Below are 15,239 nucleotides of genomic sequence, written 5' to 3'. Positions count from 1 at the left end.
ATAATTCAGCACCAACTCTTTGATTCAGGACTTTTGCAAACAAGCTGTGGCATATCTTGGTGTGGCAGTATAAGACTACTGCTTCATAATGCTCCCAGAAGTTTGCATTCCCACAACATAGTTGGCAAGTTGGCAATAGGTGCATACCCCGTCTGGCAGTGTTTTCACACCTCAGCCCCTTCTGGTGGTAGTCCAACATGTTAGCTCAAATCTACCTCCACAGGTGGTTTAAAGTTTGCACTAGAGTGGCTGAGAAGCAGAGGCACATTCCCTTTGGCTAAAAATGCTGTGAAATGGGAGCCTCAGCATATTCATGAACCTTGCCGTGGAGGTTTAGAGACCTTGCCAAACGCTACCCAGTTCCTCCTGCAGTTCTTGCTTCAAATTTCAGCAATGGGTTGTTTTTATGTCCGTGATCTGCAGCATCGTCTCTGATACCAACATCATTTGAAAAGAAGACTTTCAGTCCTGGCTGTAGATCGGTGTTGAGTTTCTTATACACTATGTGCCAGAGTATTGCAGCATTCAAATGATGTCATTTGACTTTGGAAGGGCCAAAACAGAAACAAGTTGTTAATAACAGTTGTTGAAGGCAGTGAGGCAAGGAGACGTTGCAAGAAATACAGTATAAAATCTTATCAAGCAGTGTAAGCCCAGCACACTGTAAACCTGAGCAGAGTCAAATTACTCAGATCTTAGGAATATGGCTATGTTTTCTTCTGAATTTTTTATTAAGGGGTTTGAAGTGCCTCAGTGCAGACTAACAAGCTAGGTTAGTGAATGATTGTACGTCAGATATGGACCCAGAGATAGAACCCATGTTTTGTTTGTTACAATTTCTGGCGAAGTTAGCGCAGTGTCCTGCCACTCACCGTACACAAGGTGGTGGCAAGGGCAGATGGTGGTCTACTCTAAGCTCATGGGGGACCACTCACAGATGTGCTTGCCAAGGTAATGCAATCCATCAGCTCTTTGTCCACCTTCAGTGGTGACTGCCCCCAGCTCCACGTCTCATGGGGTAATTTGTTGTTCTCAATGTGCTCTCTGCATCTCTGCAGGTATGTTTGCTCTTCAAATGGCACAAAATTGAAAATGATGTTAAAGTTAGGGGTCTCTTTTAACTTACTGCCTATTCATACAGATTCATGAAGTTTTCCAGGAGTCAGAAGTGTGGTCTTGCAGCCAGATATCACACTGGGAGTGCAGTTTGCTTTGGTTACAGTTATTTGACCTGAACTGCAATTCCTCTGGTAACTGTCTCTGTTGCAGGTTTTGAAAGCAACAGCTAAATGTTGCCTGCTGAGATGACCGTCTAAGAAACAAAATGTATGCTGTACATTGCAGCATCGATAACGGGCAACATAAAATCTTAGTGTTGTAGCGCAAATAAAAGAGAGAGAGTCATACAGTAGATTCCTCTAGGCTCCCCATGACCTTGTGCAAAATGGTACTTTGTAAATTAATGGTCAAATCCCTTTGGTATCTGTATAGGAAAATTCAAGTCAGGTCTTTTTGGCTTCTTTTGAGTGCAGTCACAGATTCCTTTACTCACTGGTTTGTTTTACACACTTTGTTTCTGTGTGTTTTGGGGGCTAAGGAGAGCATGGTCGGGGCAGAACGATACTAGAAACAAATGCATCCTGAAGATCCACCTGCCTCATGCATCCAGGTCGCTGCTCGTCTTCCTCCCCAGCAAATCATTCCTCTTTCAGTGAAGTAAATTGCAGGTTAAATCTGCCTGGCTGGACAAACTGAATAAAATGAAATATTTTTAAGAGAAGGAGGGGAACAAAAGCATTCTTATTTTCAGCAGAGGAGACAAACCTTTCCTTCTGCTTCAGTTGCAGATGGGCATCTGAGAGCAAGAAGCTGTTTTCTGGCATAGTAACCGAGTTGTCGCTTACAGCTGTGATGACAACCGGAGCAGCAAGGATGCTGCTGCTGAGGGCATTGTTACTGCCCTCAGCTGTGTGATGATCTCAGCTCTGCTTTTTGCCTTCCCACATAGATGGGAAGGTGATGGGGAAGATTTCAGCAGCAGCAATTTGTCTGCTGCTGAGCAAAGCTTAAGCAGGTCCAGCTAGATTCACCCCAGCCTTCACTGGGGGTTCATTTTCTCATTGCCTTGTGAATTGAAAACACATGTTATGGAATTCAGTGTCAGGATAGGGTGGTTCCAGTGTTACCATCTTTCTCTGCTGATTTATTGGTACTTTGTGTTGCCATGATGCATCTCAGTAGAAGAGACCAAAAAGGTTGGCCAGGACAGCAGACCAGGTCCCTCTCAACCCACACGTATCTGACTGCTGGCACTTTGAGTTGAGCTTTAGGCAGGTAATTTTGGATTTAGATTTATGGAGATGTAGTTGGATAATTCTGAGTATTGCTGTATTGATGCTGCATGCAAGTAAGCAGTTTGCACAGGATACACGATTTGAGCCGTTGAATGTTATTTAAAGGTTTAGAAAAGCAAGCAGGCAAATGTATTAATTTTCCCTGTGTCAGCCTGAGTCGTTGTCTTGATAGAGCTCAGCGTAATTGACTAGAGAAGTGACAAGTATGTGTATCCTGAGGTAAAGTGTTTTGTCAATTTGTGTTTTGAATGAGGTTAATCTGAAGGTCTTAGGTGAACATCTAAATCTGTGCCACTGTGGACAGAAGATGTCTCACTAAGTTGACAATTCTGTTAAACAATTCACTTTGATACTTTAAGCTTTTATTTTTATTTTTATAAGATTTTTTAATCCTGGGATTTTTATGAAGATGATTTTAATCTGTATAAAGTGAACATTTCACTCCTTAGTCCTCTGCCTCATGGACAGAGTTACTGAGTGAGCTTCAGTCCAGCTTTGTGGTGTGTTGCTTGTGTAAGTTTCAATTCTCATGACAGTTAAAGTCAGCCAGCAAAGCTCAGGGAGGTTTTTTTCTAGCAGGCATATCGAGCAAGTGAATGCAGGTGGTGTGAAACTATGACTTAAGACAGCCTCGCAGTGGAAGGCTTATGTGGACTTTTTATGAGACTGAAAACAAGAAACGAGATTCACAAGGGTAAAGCGCAGGTGCCGAATAGTCACAAAACAGCACCTGAGTTGCCAGCAACGCTGTCTGGACCCTGACTGTGTGTCACGGCCGATACCTGCATGACTTGGTGGTAGGCTCTCACCCAAAGGTTCAGCGTAAGGTCCTCCTGGGAGTCCCCAGCCATGCAACAGAGCCAGGGGAAGCCTCAAACCACATCTGCTTCTGGACACAACCATTTGGTTTTTAGCCCTAGCCACAGATAAATTTACACAGGCTGATTTTGGACTGTGATGAATTGAAGTGCTTCGTTCTGACCGCTGAAACCTCAGAGTGTTGGTCTCCAGTGTGGACCATGGCAAGCATCTCTGATGGTGATGAGTTGGATCAGATAAATTTTCAAGGCAATGTTTGCCCATTTCCCCAGAAACTCACTTCCATCCCCGTGTCTAAAGCCATGCTTTAGTCTCAAAATGCAACCAAAATAACCAATGCTAATACTTAATTTAGAATGAAATTTTAATTATTCTGTGTAAAAACTGTCATTGCATCTGCTGAAATCTATGCATTTGTAAATTCCTGTTCTTAATGTAGATGTAATTCAACTTCATTCTTAGGAGTACATTGCATCCTTAAATGTCATTTAGGACTTAATTTTTATTAATAAGCTGTAATTCCTGCAAAGAGCTTAGAATTGGACCAGATACACAAATGTAACCGTGTCAGCACTGTTCAACCCTGATGTCATATGTGTTGGCTGCCCTACTGGAAAAGTCTTTTAATGGTATCTCTTCCCTTTAAACAATAAAGGCTTTTCTAGTAGACTGTATCCTAGGGTTCTGCCTTTGGTGTCAGAAAATACTAGTAATGGGAGTATGTGGAATTTTAAAATCATTGCTTTTCAAAGTAGGGAAAAAATTCTGTAAGCTGGCGTTCATTTACTCAGGTGTTTTGCTGTGGACACTTTTCTTTGTAGTAGTGCTAAAGGGCCACATAGGAACAAGACTGCCTTGTGCTAGGTGTTGTGTGAGTGCGGAGTCAAAGGAAGGAGAGATGGGCAGGAGGTGTTCAGGAGAACTGAAGTGAATGTAGAGAGAGCAAGCGTGCAACGGAGATGAAGACACTGGTGGGAATAGGTGTGATACACAACTCGCTTGGTGCAGGAAGTCAAAGCTGGGCTAGCAGGTGAATGTTCACGGGTTATTTTGGCTACTGCTTGTCCTGTCTCCAAGCTATCTTCACCCCTTTCCCTGTGTCGCAGACTGGGAAAGAGAGGAGTCTGTAGCACTGCAAGAGTGGAATGGGTCTAAAGGGAAAGGTGGCCTCAAATTGAGTTCTGTCTTATTTTAAAGTATTTTTAAACAAAATTACACATTTTTACATACTATTTTAGGGAAATAATTCTGTATCTTTCCTCCTCTTTCATCACTTCAAAGGACGATCAGAAGTACCACGACAGCCATTGCCACCAAGACCACCTCTGCAGCCCCAGCCGGGCATATCCCTGCTGCCGTCAAGGCCAAGGATACAACCCCCACGACAGAGGACACCTCTCCAGCCACCGCAGCTGAGACCTCTTCCGCGCCCAGCACTGCCAGGGTCAGGAGTCTTGCCATTTCTGCCTGGAACAACCGGGATCATCCTGGAGACTGGAGAGGCAGGGCCTCCTGGCACTGTTTTAATGTCAGGAAGAGGGCGGCTTAGGAGTGTGGATGGTCAGGCTGGTCAAAGTACCATGCCCATTGCTGAAGGGTATGCTGGAGCACCAGGTGAGAGAACCAAACTCATAGTGAATCACTCCTATCTAATTGCAATGGACATGCTAGGTCTTGCTAGAGGGGTGACGCTGAGATCTGTTGCGCTTTGCCAGCCACCTTTCAGCCTTTTGTGGGTGCTCATTACAGCTGTTGCTGTTGAGAATGGACTAATGGCTGAGATGATTTGTGAAGGGGCCTTTGCAACCTCCAGCTGGCTACAGAAGTAGGGGAAACTCAGTGCCAGTTTTGTTGCCTTTGCCAAGGCTGCACAAAGCATGAGGTCAACAGGGCTGATGTAAAATCCTTCGTAACTACAGCAGTCTTTGCCACTAAGGAAACTTAAATTATTTTTCTGCTTGCCAGTAGATTTAGTACATTATAGTAAGAATTTGGTTTTCTTTGCCATGACCACACCAGTTTAACAATAATTGAACATTTCATAGGAGGTGCTATTTGGTAGCTATTTTGATAAGTTGCTGTTCGGTAACAAAGGATGCTTTTTAGAAGACTGCAGTGATACTTTGTCATAACAGACTCCATTATGTACTGTGTCACACGTACTACTTTTCCTTTGTAGGATACCCAAAGTTATCTCCTCCTACCACCGACTCGCAAGGTAAGGCAATTGTTTCCTAGAAATTCTTTACAGGTACTTTATATCAGTCCCTAGAAAGTCATGGTTGAGAGAAGAGTGTGTAGATTTTTAGTATTTAAGTTTAGCATTGAGGAAAATCTGACAGATTTTTGCTATACTTAGCATTAAAACATTATCTACATCCTTTGAAAATATGAGATTTTTGAGGTTTTGAAAAGTAATTAATTTTGGGTTATTGTTACTTACCTCAGTGAGTTTTTTTAAAATACAAAGGGTTTCTATTTCCTAGCAAATATTAGTACTGACCTTTTTTCTTTTTAAATGAAAATATATATATATTTCTTTCTGATGATTTTAATATTCCTTTAATAAGATATGAATAGGGCCAAGACTAAGATCTTGAAACACTGTTAGTATCTGAGCTACTGCATGAATTGATCCTCCTCGTGGGGGAGTTTGTGGCTTTGTTAGAATCACAAGGGCTTGTATTCTTGTCTTCAGTGAAAGCAGGAGTGCTCCCAGTGACAACCACAGTTTAAAGATTCAAAATGCTGTTTTCTTGATTTTGTGGGGTTTTTTTTACTTTTTATAATTGTTAATATCACAGTTCATTTATGGATTTGTATGGTAAACAGGTATACATCTCATGTGGGATGTGCTAGTTAACCTTGATAAATACATCGGGTGCTGCCTGCCCTTGAGTACAACCTCGTACTCAAGATATTATCAAACCCCGGGGAATGGTATCTGGGATCAAAGTGAATATTCCCACACCCTCTTCAGAAAGAATTATTTCATCTAGATTTGTTTGAGGAAATATGAGAAATAGATGAAAATGAAACAGTAGGGATTTATGGCATCCAAAATCCTACCCTTGGGACTTAGTTTGATGGCCCTAACAAAATCACAGATGCGCATCCTGAATTCTGGTCTGGGAACTGACAAAAAGAGCTGTAAAGAGATCACGCTGTAATTCTGATATTTATACTTTCTAATTTAAAATTTGTTTTTCCCTTAAAGCAATTTTTTTTTTGCATTTGAGGATTGTAGTGGTAAGAACAAGCAGCAATAGATGAGGCTTCTGGAAGAAGATGAGAAGTAAAGAAATGTTCGTTTATCTTAGTGCCAGCAAAGCCAATATACATGTCTAGATTTCTGTGATAAATTGATTTCCTGGGGGTTTTCTTCCACTTTGTACAGCCTATTGCCATTTATAGACAGCAATATTTGAATAAGTTTATGCTAAAACTGTGTGAAACAGTAAGCTGATGATAAAAGTGTTGAAAAGGCAGGATGTGGCAGGCAGCACGCCTGTTTGCTGCTTGGTGGAACATGCTCTAAGAAACAATATCACCCTGGGATTCAGAGAGTGGTGGGCTTGAGCAAGGAGTTCCTTTTCCTGGTCCATGTCCCTGGAGACCTATCTAAATATAAGGTGTACCTGTTGATCTGTCCTATAACTTCCCCCAAAATGCCTTGCAAACCCTGATGTCAGGTAGTCATAAAAACAGAGAGGTAATTGTGGTGCACGTAGCTATTAGTCTTCCATCGAATGGAAGAGTATCTACACCCACTGTCTCTAATCGTCAGTATCTGCTTATAAACAGCAAAGAAGGAGAGCGTTCTGGGGCAGAATTCAGCAGTTAACAGTGTTGTAGAAATTAACAGCTGGGGAACGGGAGATTTTTTTGGCTTATTGGAGGAGGAACTTAATGCTTAAATAAGGCATCAAGGAATCCTTAATATCTGATTTGTTCAGGGCCACAGGCCTAGGGTGTCTTTGCTGGTTTTCACCCAGTACATTTTGTGGCACTGAAATTCAAATTTGAAAGAAGATCAGACCTTGTTGTAATAATTGCTAAAATAAGAAGCTTGTATTATTACATTGGCCTCTGAGTACTCCCTTTCATTTCTGTTTCTGAATAGCTTCTGTTATATAAAAGCACTGCTCAGGAATAAGCTGAGAGCTCCAGCTCTGTCCCCTGCGATTAAACGAGCCCACTTTAGTGCTCTTCTTGAATGCTGAGGCACAATTTGCATACTTCCAATACTGAAGAGTTTCTTGAGTTGTTGGGATTCATTAGCTGTCTGTTTGCATGCATCTTACAATATAACTTGGTAGGTAAAGATCTTCAGGGACTTACAGGTATTAATGAGAGAGTATGAGGCACAGTATTACATACGAGCTCTGTTTTCACAGGAAGGAGTTTATGACAAAGGTCAGTTCAGTGTTGGGACCTAAGAGAATCCACTTAATCCCTTTTAATACAGAAAGAGTTGAACCAATTGTTATTTAAAGAAACATCAGCAGCAAATATTACTGAAGCATGGCAATTTTACAGTTATGAGAAATTTTTGTTTGCTGGAGCAAATAAAAGTGCAGAGGCAGAAGTAATGAATTGGCTGATGAACTGGTCTGGGAACGGATGAGAAAACACTTGTACGATCTCCAGGTCATACAGCAAGGCAAAGACAGAGCCAAAAAGAGGCTTTGGACATTCTGATCAGCATACTGAGAGGGTCACAGTGAAAAAAAGTCACTGAAAGTGCAAATTGGCTTCCCCACTCTCCCCCTTCATGCAGTCTGCAGTGTTGCATGTGTCCTTAACCCTGCAGCTGCAGTGGAGGGTGGTCACTCCTCTCTAGAAGAAACAGTATAATAAAGAAAATAGCTGAGCTAGTGTGCCCTACCACTGTGCAAATGCTGCTGTATGTATTCCTGTAGATAAAGGACTAATTTTGGTTTTGGCTTTTTAGTTCTTCTTACTTGTCTGATACTCAACCGTCTTTACTTTCTCCATGTGACTCCAGGCAGCAAGCCTGTAGGACACGTTTCAAAGTGAAAGGCATGAGGTTTGTTGTAATGTAAGATTTATGTTGTTGTAGTGGTCCTTGATTTGAGGAAAGTTTACTGAATACGTAAATCACCCGCTTGTGGCGGTTTCTGCTGCACGTTTAGCTTTTTCTTTTGATCATTGGACAGGGAGCAGTATTCTCGTTAGTACACATCGGTCGTCTAGCACAGGGGAAAGCGTGTTTGCTGACTTTGAGGTAACAGACATGCAATCATCTGCAGTTGCAGCAGTGGTTGTGTTTTGCTGCTGTTTGCATGAAAGAACAGCGCAATTCACAGAAGCGTGCTGAAGGATGGGGTAGGAGATGGGTATTTGTGTAATGAGTGGTAGGTAAGTGCTAGGGCAAACCTCCTCTTGCTGCGATGCGAAAGGTAGGAGTTGTAAGAGCAGAAAGAGTTCTTACTAACAGACTCAGGAGAAGAGTAGCAGCGTCTTCATAACACTCTGGGCAAGTTATTATCCGCCTCAGAAACACTGTGACTTTCCACAGCAGAGCTAATGGGCCAAGCTTCGTTGAGCACTGGCTCGTGGAAATCCGTGTGGCACTGTGCTGTGCTGCATGGCCATCCCATAAGCAGAGGGAATGTTCCTGAAAATGAGATGTGTTAGGATCAAACTGAAGAGTTAAAAAAAAAAAAAAAAAAAAAAAGGTGAGGAGGTGATAAATCGCTAATATTTCTTTCCCATTTGCTCTAACTGAAATTATGCACTTTGCCCTGCTTTAAATTTAGGAGTATTGGCCAAGCAGAGGAAATCCTCCCTACTCCTGCCATATGCAGAGGAGTCATAAGTGTATAGTGACAAATGAATTACACACTAATGCTCTCTCTTCTGTGTCGATTCTTGAAGAGTCCTCATTCCAGTTGCTGAGCAATTATCAGCAGCACCATTACAGTCTGTTATTTTTTTTCTCCTTTCATCTTGATAGAAAATGCCTTTGCTGTGCACCGTTTTGTTTTGCTTCATTTTTTTCTTTTCTTCTTTTTTCACTCCTTCTGGCCCCTGGGCTCTGTGGGAGGCATGAACTGTGCTGGGAAGTCAAAAGAGAGCTGGAGAACCAGAAATACAACTAACAGATGGGTGGAAGTAGACGTAACCTAACAAAGGCCACCCATGTATCTTCTGTGATCTTTTGACTCCCCAGAATCACAGAATCACAGAATTATCAAGATTGGAAAAGACCTAAAAGATCATCCAGTCCAACCATCACCAATACTTCTCAGCTAAATCATATCCCTCAACACAACATCCAAACGTTTCTTGAACACCCCCATGGTCGGTGACTCCACCACCTCCCTGGGCAGTGCATTCCAGTGTCTGACTACCCTTTCCAAGAAGTAATATTTCCTAATGTCCAGCCTGAATCTCCCCTGGCGCAGCTTGAAACCATTGCCTCTAGTTCTATCACTGTCTACACGAGAGAAAAGGCCGACCCCTAGCTCACTACAACCTCCCTTCAGGAAGTTATAGAGAGCTATAAGGTCTCCCCTGAGCCTCCTCCTCTCCAGACTGAACAATCCCAGCTCCCTCAGCAGCTCCTCATAAGGCCTGTGCTCCAGACCCCTCACCAGCTTCATAGCCCTCCTCTGAACGCGTTCCAGGGCCTCAATGTCTTTCTTGCAGTGAGGGGCCCAAAACTGAACACAGTACTCGAGGTGCGGCCTCACCAGTGCCGAGTACAGGGGGACAATTACCTCCCTGTTCCTGCTAGTAACACTGTTTTTGATGCAAGCCAGGATGCTGTTGGCCTTCTTGGCCACCCGGGCACACTGTCGGCTCATGCTCGGCCGAGCATCAATCAGTACCCCCAGGTCCGTTTCCTCCACACAGTCCTCCAGCCACTCCGCCCCAAGCCTATAGCGCTGCCTGGGGTTGTTGTGGCCGAAGTGCAGGACTCGGCATTTGGTCTTGTTGAGCCTCATCCCATTGGCTTCAGCCCAGCTCTCCAGCCTGTCCAGATCCCTCTGGAGGGCCTCGCTACCCCCAGGAGTCAAAAGATCACAGAAGATACATGGGTGGCCTTTGTTAGGTTACGTCTATGTATTATACTAGCTTAGGTTGCCATGAGCACACATATGTGCTCCTGCTTACGTATATATATCTATATATATAAAGTGAAACCTTCTGGAATATGTCTGAAGTCAGAGTTTTTTCCTCCCCTAGAAACTGTAAAACTGGTTGACTCTTTTGAGAAACTTTTCGTCTGCCTCGCAGTTTCTTCATCAGAGATGTGCATGTGGTTCCCAGTATTTTAAATGCTTTAAAACTTTTCTTCCTGATTTTGTAATTCCACAACACTAACTGCTTCAGTGAGAGCAGCTTCCAAGCCTGGACCTTGCCTAGAGAAGCTGAACTTTGGTCTTTGCATGAAGAAGAGTGTTTGCAAGTGGGGACATTTAAGAGAAAGTGGTTTACCTCTGTGTAAGGTTCTGCAAAAAATACTGGTGGTAGGACTTGTGAAAGCTGCAAACAGGCACAGTTGCCTCTGGAAGCAGGGAGGAGGGTAGACACGTTGCATCTTTCCTGTGCTTCCTTGTATTGCTCACTAAACTGATCTACAGGATATTTAGAGGGGTTTAAGATTTCTCCTTTGGACAAACAGAGATGATGTGCTAAACTAGGCTGCAGATCTGAAGCAATTCCAGCAGCAAACTCTAAGAATTATTCTAGCAATTAGTGCAGGAAGGAAGCATGGTGAGCCAGGGCAGGAGTTGCTTCCTTATCCAGATGACACTAGCCTGAGCAGAACTGTTGAATTGCAGAGTGCTGCAAAAGGAGAGGAGAGAGTTTCTGGGCAGGCAGCAAATAGCTTCTACCATCTGTGCAGTATGACTGCAGGGGAAAGAAACCTCTCCAAGTGTGCCAACAAGAAGTCAGTTGAGGTGCATTTTCAGTTGATTTGCGTCCCAGGGTAAGCTGAGAATACAAAGAGAAGCTTTCTGTGAGTAGTGTGGCGTTAAGGTGGTGGAGCTTTACAGAAGCTGCTTAAGTAGACTTCCTGCAGTTAATTTTGATGTTTTCACATAACCTCATCTTAGCTTACAGGAGTACCTGTAGGCGCGCTGGCAGGTAGGAGTAATGAAAAAGGCCTTCTGTCTATTTTCTGAGCATGAAACAAAATACTGAATAAGGAGATTTCCAAAGATACATGAGGCAGCTGGTTACTAGCCCCTGAGGCAATTCAAGGTAGTTATTTGCCATTTCTGAAGTTGCAGGCATGTCTTCCCCTTGCCTTCCCCTTCCACCCCCACATATCAAGTTATTCAGAAAAAAAAAAAATAGCAGTTCATTTGTATATCCACATTTTAGATGAAGTTTTGTCACTTTTTATTTTCAGTTTTCAAGTGATATAATCTGAGAGGGTAGATTTAGATTAGATACAGGGAAGAAATTCTTCACTGTGAGGGTGGTGAGGCACTGGAACAGGTTGCCCATCCCTGGAAGTGTTCAAGGCCAGGTTGGACAGAGCTCTGAGTGACCTGGTCTAGTGCAAGGTGTCCCTGCTTACGGCAGAGGAGTTGGAACTAGATGATCTTTAAGGTCCCTTCCAACCCAAACCATTCTGTGGTTCTATGATTCTGAGAAAGCCAAACATTTATTTTAAGGAAGACAGAAAAAGGGGCAGGGGTGAAACAATGCAGAGAAGACATGAATCCTACCTGAACAGAGTAGAACAGAAAGAGCAATTGAGGACAAACTTTAAGTGTTTTTGTTTTTTACCTAATTGGCCAACTAAAGCCAGAAGAGCTGACTACCTCTAGCAGTGTTACTGCCTTAGGGGAAATGTTTAGGGGGGAGGGAACTAAAATGGGACTGACAAGTAGTTGATCACTAAACACTTGCCATTAAACCAGTCTGTTAAAAGTAAAGATTTGTCTTAAGTGTCCAAATTGTATTTTGTCTAACAGCAACATTTAGCTAGTAAGCAGATAGCCACTATAAAAAACCTAAGTGTCTGATCTACTGAAAAAAGAAGAAAAAATAGTGGAGTGAAGAGCCCCCAAAAGAGAAGTGCAAGAGAGAAAAGCCCCAGTGATGACTCTTTTTGCTTTAATACTGAAGTGTTACTTCTTGTAGCTGTTTTCACTACCCTTCAGCAGTGAAGGCAAGAGAACTAAACTCTGTAGCTTCCCAGTGTGACTAGGAAAGCTGGCTTGAACTACGCACCTTATCACTCCTGTTGCCATTGTGGTAGAGCAGGGATGTCCAAGGGCAGCCTCAATCCTGAAGAAGGTCTGTTGCAGAAGCATTGTTGAATTGAAGGGTGGCAGGATTTCCACTGCCAGCATTTACAAGCCATGTACCTTGTCCTTAGAAGGGGAAAAAAAAAAGGAGGCTGTGGCCAAGGCGGGAATTTTATGGTGCTTAGTAAACTTTACGGTGAGACACCTGGGAGCTGGGCCAGCAGTACGTATTCTGCTAATTCTGGCATCCCTCAAGTGACCGGGTTAGGCCAAGTGGAATATGTGCAGGAGCGGAGACACTGGATTATAAACCAGCACAGGGAGAGGCTGTCATCCTGACGTGACTCTGACTTATGTTGTTACCCATTTTAGGACCTGCTGCTGCTGCGGCCTCTCTGGTATCGTTTTCTGCTGGGCTCACGCAGAAGCCTTTCTCTAGTGATGTCGGCGTGGTTCACTTCAACAAAGTGCTTGTGAATGACGGGGACTATTATAACCCCAACACAGGTAACAGCCAAAGAACGGACCCACATGGGCAGTAGCATGGGTTACGAGTCTTTGATGCTGTCTCAGGCCTTGCTGGTGCATGAATGAAGAAAGCAAGTCCACTTAAACCAGACACACTGGGATAAAAGCTTCCTGTGGGTGTGGACAGGCACACACTTTGCACCACTCCCTGGTTTTCCACCACTGCCCAGTAATACTGAGGCCCAGCTCACCACTATCTCTGCTCTGCCAGCACAGCCGGTAGTGCTCCTCACCCCACCTTGGGCCAGCTGTGCCCGGGTAGCGGAGGTGAGGTTCCTCGCTAACCCACTTCACTGCAGCTCAGCCAGCTGTGTCCCCCGGGGGAGAGAAGGGAGGGAGGTGATAGATACTGCCTCTCCAGTACCAGTAACTGCCGGCTGCCTCCTTTGCAAGCACAGTATCGTGTTGCTTGAGGGTGTTAGGTGTGCGTTAACCAACTGGGGACTTGCAGAACATGTGGGCGCCTCTCGCTTCTTCACCCAGCTTGGAGTCATGGCAGCTGCTTAGGCCAGGAGGTTTCCAAATGTGGAGAAGACCTGCTTATGTCCTGAAGGACTGGTGGGCTCTGACACAAAAGCAGCAACCCTTTGCCCTTGTGACTGTCAGTTGCCCGGGCTGTTACCTGTATGTGGCAGTGGGTAACCCGTGTTGCTTTGTTTGTCATTGTGCTTAAAGCGCTCAGGTCTCTCCATTTTGAAAAACTCTGAAGAGCTCAGCCTCCCTCTCCCTCTCCCTCTCCCTCTCCCCCTCCCCCTCTCTCCCCCTCCCCCTCTCTCCCTCTCTCCCTCTCTCCCTCTCTCCCTCTCTCCCTCCCTCTCCCTCTCCCCCTCCCCCTCTCTCCCTCTCTCCCTCCCTCTCCCTCTCCCTCTCCCTCTCTCCCCCTCTCCCCCCCCCCCACCCTCCTCTCTCCTGCAGGCATTTTCACGTCGCCATATGAAGGGCGCTACCTGATCACCGCTGTGCTGGCCCCAGAGAGGGACGAGTACGTAGAAGCAGTGCTGTCCGTCTCCAATGCAAGCGTGGCCCAGCTCCACACGGCTGGGTACAGAAGGGAACTGTTGGAGTATCACAAACCTTACTCGGGGAAACAGACCTGTGGTGGTCCTGGGACGTTTCACCTTGTTCTTCACCTCAAAGCAGGAGATGAAGTAAACGTTGTCGTAACAGGAGGCAAACTGGCCTACACAGACTCTGATGAAATGTACTCCACATTTAGTGGAGTTCTCCTTTATCCTTCCATTTCTCATGTTTAGGTTTACCTTTAACAGGAGAGAAGGGTAAGATATTCAGAAGAAATTAAGTGTAATAAAATTCAAAGCTTTAATATATTCAGTTTATATATTTGATTTCAGTGATGGGTTTGTAGTCTATACTGAGACTTTTTCCTTGTCCCCTGTTTCCAGAGGTAGCTACAAAAGACCTGTTTCTGTAGCTAAATTAACTGCTTCCCAAACCCTTGTTTACCTGTACAAGCAGGTCTCAATAGATACTTCTCCACTGTGCTCTTGCTATTCTCTATTAAATTGCTTTTGCAGTCTCCTCCCTAGTTTAGCAAATTGTCCTTAGTGTATCAAAGTTTACATCTTCGCTGAAGTTTACAGTCGCGATCAGCTATGTTCGTGTTTTCAGTAAAGCAGGGGCAAGAAAGTGAGGTTGTATTGGACGTAGTTGATGACTTCTTAGTCCTTGTGTTATTTAATAATACGTGGGGTCAAGCACATTAACATAAACAATTTATCCAATGCAATTGCTCACCATGGTAGTGCAAAGCAAAACGATACTCATCTGCATCAGTTTTCTTTTCTCCTTTAAGGGCCAAACACAGTGCTAAGAGACAAGATAAGTGACTTATTCCAGTCAAGTAGAAGCAGCTCTGCAGGGAGAATCTTACCTCTATTTTCAATTGATACGGTAAAAAAGACAATCAGTTAAGTGTGATGCTCTTGAGCTTAAATCTTGTTGCTTGAAATGGATAAAACAGGTCAGAAAAGTTCAAATTGTCTGTGCTTAGCCAGAAAAAATGGTAATTTTGAAAAGCTGAAAAAAATTTTCCGAAGTTTGTTTCTGGCACTCCTACAGTATTTGCATCAAAAAGCAAGTTTTCTTCTTTGTTGCATTGTAGACTAATCAGAGGAAAGACTGTTGATATAGGAAAATGGCTTTATTAGCCAATGCTGTCAAATGCAGAAACTAACCATCTGCTAAGTCTTTATTTGTAGCAGCCTCCAGCATCATCCTCACTCATTTTGAGTGAGGCTTGTTTTAGCACTCAGCATCTGTTTATGTAGATAAACAGATTTGG

At 43.8% G+C, this 15,239-nt stretch overlaps 1 protein-coding gene across 1 annotated transcript in view; it reads left to right on the top strand.

The window, feature by feature from the left end:
- Nucleotides 1-14,265, top strand: part of EMILIN2 (elastin microfibril interfacer 2) — a 32,986-nt gene extending 18,721 nt beyond the window's left edge. Inside the window, exons 5-8 of the mRNA XM_086740685.1 lie at nt 4,455-4,787; nt 5,353-5,391; nt 12,782-12,916; nt 13,853-14,265. Of these exons, the coding sequence (XP_086596811.1) occupies nt 4,455-4,787; nt 5,353-5,391; nt 12,782-12,916; nt 13,853-14,190 (845 nt within the window). The 3' untranslated portion in view covers nt 14,191-14,265. The remainder of the gene's footprint in view (nt 1-4,454; nt 4,788-5,352; nt 5,392-12,781; nt 12,917-13,852) is intronic.
- Nucleotides 14,266-15,239: the final 974 nt, after the last annotated feature.

Source organism: Chlamydotis macqueenii, chromosome 2 (genome assembly GCF_036417535.1).
Source record: "Chlamydotis macqueenii isolate bChlMac1 chromosome 2, bChlMac1.mat, whole genome shotgun sequence".
NCBI classification, from domain to species: Eukaryota; Metazoa; Chordata; class Aves; order Otidiformes; family Otididae; genus Chlamydotis; species Chlamydotis macqueenii.
The sequence above is the reverse complement of the archived record's forward strand: the minus strand, read 5'-3'. Positions and strand labels throughout refer to the sequence as shown.